At 43.0% G+C, this 4,479-nt stretch overlaps 1 protein-coding gene across 1 annotated transcript in view; it reads right to left on the bottom strand.

The window, feature by feature from the left end:
• Positions 1-504: 504 nt before the first annotated feature.
• T265_05434 (hypothetical protein) overlaps positions 505-4,479 on the bottom strand; it is a gene marked incomplete at both ends in the record, with an annotated part of 30,134 nt that continues 26,159 nt past the window's right edge. Inside the window, 3 exons of the mRNA XM_009170441.1 lie at positions 505-1,096; positions 2,021-2,085; positions 3,281-3,417. Coding sequence (XP_009168705.1) covers positions 935-1,096; positions 2,021-2,085; positions 3,281-3,417 — 364 coding nt within the window. The remainder of the gene's footprint in view (positions 1,097-2,020; positions 2,086-3,280; positions 3,418-4,479) is intronic.

Below are 4,479 nucleotides of genomic sequence, written 5' to 3' on the forward strand. Positions count from 1 at the left end.
CGATAGGAGAAGGATTAGGGCCTTTCACCAAAGCCCTTGCCCCAAAACCTGACCACCCTACCTGTTCTAACTGCTAGTTTGAAGGACCAGAAGACTGTACTCAACAGACCAACGTAGTACAAGAAACTTTGTGGATATCAGAATGAAACATACGAAGTATAGTTTAATGGGTCATGGATGTGCAAAGACCGCAATGCCACGACAACGTCGTCTCTTTGCAACAGCTTCTGAAAGTGCTAACCTCAATTCGTTACAGAGCTAACTGAGGCCCGGACTGCAACATGGAGACCAATTTTCAGGTGAATAAGGTTTGTTACTTACTGCGGACATGCAGGAAGGTACTTGCCCACCTTCAACCGTCGAGTTTTCAAGATTTTCAAGTCTGCAGGTATCACCTGTGTGAGACTGCTTAGCTATATACGGTCCACTAACGAATCACCTGGAAAACTTAGCCAAATACATCCAAGTTATTTAATGCATTCTAATTGTATCGCATTCCACAGCACTCATACTACTGCATAACTTATCATGCAAATTGCCCCAGTGACTCCGAGGAATCCCCTCTGGAAAATATTTCAGATGAACTTTGGCCTGATAGATGTATTGCATAAGGAAACTGAGTCCTACAAACAGTAAAGATGACGGATAGTTAGGCACACCAGTTTCCGATGGGTACCACAGTGGCGACGAGTAAATGGTTTCGGAAATAGAGAAAAAGCTGAAAGGTGGATGGGTTGAGATGTAGCGGTATCTTGTGTACTATGTGTAACTAGCCCAATGAGAATGCGCGAGTTGGATCACAGCAAGGGGAATTGGGCGAACGGCGTATAACAGTCAATTCAACAAAACAATGGATGAACGAGTGCAGTTTAGACGGTTGGATCAAAATTGGTCGCAAATACAATAAAAGCAGTTAGGATGAATGGTTTGTGTGTTAGAATTCATCCACGTGTTGTACTGTGAATAGTGCTGAGGCTATTCGCAGTCTCTCTTGTTCAAAGAAGACAACCAGGGCATGAAGGTCTTTGTAAAAAAGTTGGTCGAGCGCCCGAGTGACTTCAACCATAAGACCGACATCCAACTGATTGAACAAGGTCTAAAACGTAAACCAAATACAGGTTTCAATCATACGGATAAAAACGTGTACGGTCATAACAAATCAACATCAAATGCATGCAGATATGTAACGCTGCTAACAAAATGAAGGAACGTCTGCGAATCTCTTCCAAGTTGAAATCTACCTGACCGTTAAAAAACCTAACCCGACGTGCATGCATCACCAAAAGCATGCTGAGTTAGCGCATAGCTTTCAATGAGACCGTCAGAATAGCTTTACTCCAAGTTATTGGAAAGTTGCAGAGTTGAAATATTGTTCGAAAAACAGATTTGCTAGACGACTTTACATGGGAAGTTCCTCAGAAAACAATAATAACGTGCAGAAATTCAACACAATGGATTCCCCATGAACATCCCAACTTTTCGAAGCGCATTGAGGATTAAAAATACGTGAGAAAATACCTGCGCACAGCGAGGAAAATATCTACCAAGCTGAATACTTCAACACCTAAAGCTGAAGGGACATTGACATTGCCGGAAGAAAACAACAAGCAGCTGCTTATCACCTACTTGACCGAAATCTGTGAAGAACTGCTCAAGGACGACGCGTGCAGTGCATTCAACAATCGCCAGGAGACTTAGGGGTTCACCATAGTTGGATCAGATCTATGCAACAATTAACCGAATCTTGGTAGTTTACTCTCTAAACAACTACAACGAAATCGGTACACATCCCACAACCTAACATCCAAGGTCCCTATGTAAAAGCAGGCATCACTAGGTTCATGGGATCGGGTACGAGAACAAAGATACCCAAGCCAAGAAAGTTAGTTACAGTGGGATCAACAGAAGACAAAAACAATAACAGGCATGTTCAGAAAGGAGCACTACCAAGATGTCCACAGCGACATGTCACAACCCATAATGGAGAAAACAGCTAGGATGACTACTGATACAAACTTACAAGGAAAGTTTTTTCCTCTTCCACCGTGGTAGCGTTTTTGTAGGGCTCAAGCTCCCGAAATTCGACTGGAGGCGAAAAAAGAAACGGACAATCCCAATGACTGGATAGCGTATGGGTACAGAAACGCTCCGCAATGATAACGGAACATAATGCTTTTCAGAAAGAGCGATTCAAATAGAATGAGGGCTACTGCACGTGATCACACATTGAATTCAACTCGGCAGTGATCAAAACACCCACGTGGATAGTGCACATCAGATTCACCGAAACGAAGAAGGATTTGCATCACCACTAGTTGAGCAAATAGTGTACAAGTTGGGAGCGGCCTGAAACAACAGATACTCCAGACTGAACAATTCTCCCACGTCTGTCAGATCAACAATTGCTTCGGATGGTCCGATGACGCAGTACTACGTAGCTTTTCAGAACACTCGGGTGCAAACCCAATCACGGTTGAGACAATCAATGCTCGAAAACAGCCGAAAACTGGACAACCGATAACAGCAATCGATGTGTGACCATGTTCTGTGCGAATTAACATGCTTATGCATTTCGGACGCTCAAAGCACGGCCGACCAGCATGGATTTCGACCATCAACAATCACTAAGACTATGAACTTTATCAATGATGTATCACATTCCGTAAATCCGCACGTCACATTCGTCCGTAGCCACATCTGCACTGTAAACATCCTGTAAAATCACGCGCTCGTGGCCCGAAAATTATCAGGTACTTCGTGATGATGGATGATGACTCAGACGGAACCATTTACTTATTTACCAGTTGTCAGGTTGTCTGAGTATATCAAACAAAGGCTTGTTACGACAAGAAAATAACACCTAATTCAAATTCTAACCGTTGAAAACCAGTCAGCGAGTCGTATTAGCTTTTTAGAGCGTAGGTGCCAAGTAACCGGAAAGCAATGCGAGTGTTAAATAAGGTAGATTTCGAACCCCGGAACACTCAACCATATCAACAATCTTCACTTCGTCATATAGAAATACTTCCACTCACTCTGGCTATAGATCTTCGACAGGTTTGAAAGTTGTGTTCAATACAACACCCCTGGACGATAAGTTAGACGATAAAGATAGAAAGATTAATGTGTTTCTCAGGATTTCTCCCTTAGTCGAATTATTAATTGGAGTAAATTAGGTTGAATTAAACGAACTATTTTTATTTGATTAATCATATTAGTTCAAATATCTGCATCCAACAGCGGTGAATGCACCTCCAGAGGTGCTAAAAAATTCACTCACACTTAATCTCATGCCTCACTGAAGACTGTAAATGTCGAAGGTCTGAGAAGAATCCCTCACGTTCGACAGCCGGGTCCTTCATGGGAGCTGGAAGCCACAGATTTGGGTGATGTCGCTGGCAGTGGGGGATCAACAGACTACAAAGAAAATAACATAAGAAGTAAAGTAGCGCCACCCTGACTAAAATAATAGGCGAGTACTCGGCTTTCATGGGATGCTGCACGACAACGAAGGTTATGAGCACAGTGACTAGCTAACAGAAACGAAACAGTAGTAGCTACTACTGACTAAAAGCAAACATGAGGAAAGGGATAAATGATCAATTAAATCTCTTATTCAACATCGTATTTTAGCAGCTCGGTTCCAGTTCTCTGCCATCCGGAATACGGAAATTATGACAGCTGTTGGCTTCAGCTGATGCGCTCAATTAGCGACGATGGCCTTGTTGTGTCGTCCGGAGGTAACCCGTCAACTCGCGTAAGGAAGAAGCCAAAGTCGAGCACAGGAACAGGTCTTTTTTGCCGCGAAGTAAGGCGGTTTATATACATCGGAAAAAAACGGCACGAATTGGCTGAGACTTTCTCTTCAACTGAATAACCAATAGGAACCAACAGTTATGCACGATCGAGCAGAAAAATAACGAAATACAACGACCAATAGGAGTCACACGTGAGAGCGGAACGAGGATAAATCAATAGGAACTCAGCACGATGCAATCTGGTGGCTGAACGTGTGGTGACGACAAATCTAACCAGAATGTGAGAATTGACCAGAAACTATCAGTCCGTAGTTAAGACGAAATTTTAGACAATTAACAGATCCGTTCTGGTAACATTTCCTCTTTTTAAAAATTTGGTTACCCGGGATATGCATGATTTTGTCTTCTTGGGTCAACCTGGAAGGGTTGCACGAACCTTCGCTTTCGTTTCGGTCTCGATCTCTTTTCGTGCGGATTTGTATCGTTCTGCTTTTGATTCATTGTATTTGCTGCTCTGGTTTCACCTATATCCAACAACTGCTTAAGGCTCAGTTCCCCTGTATTCGACGCTGAGTTCATTGTTGAATAGCGCATCTCTGGTTTCATATCCAACAACTGGTTAAGGCTCAGTTCCCCTGTATTCGGCGCTGAGTTCATTGTTGAATAGCGCATCTTCAACTGATTCATTCGCCGGATCCACCTTTTCTTTCCGACTTGGACG

This window comes from Opisthorchis viverrini, assembly GCF_000715545.1.
Source record: "Opisthorchis viverrini unplaced genomic scaffold opera_v5_103, whole genome shotgun sequence".
NCBI lineage: Eukaryota > Metazoa > Platyhelminthes > Trematoda > Opisthorchiida > Opisthorchiidae > Opisthorchis > Opisthorchis viverrini.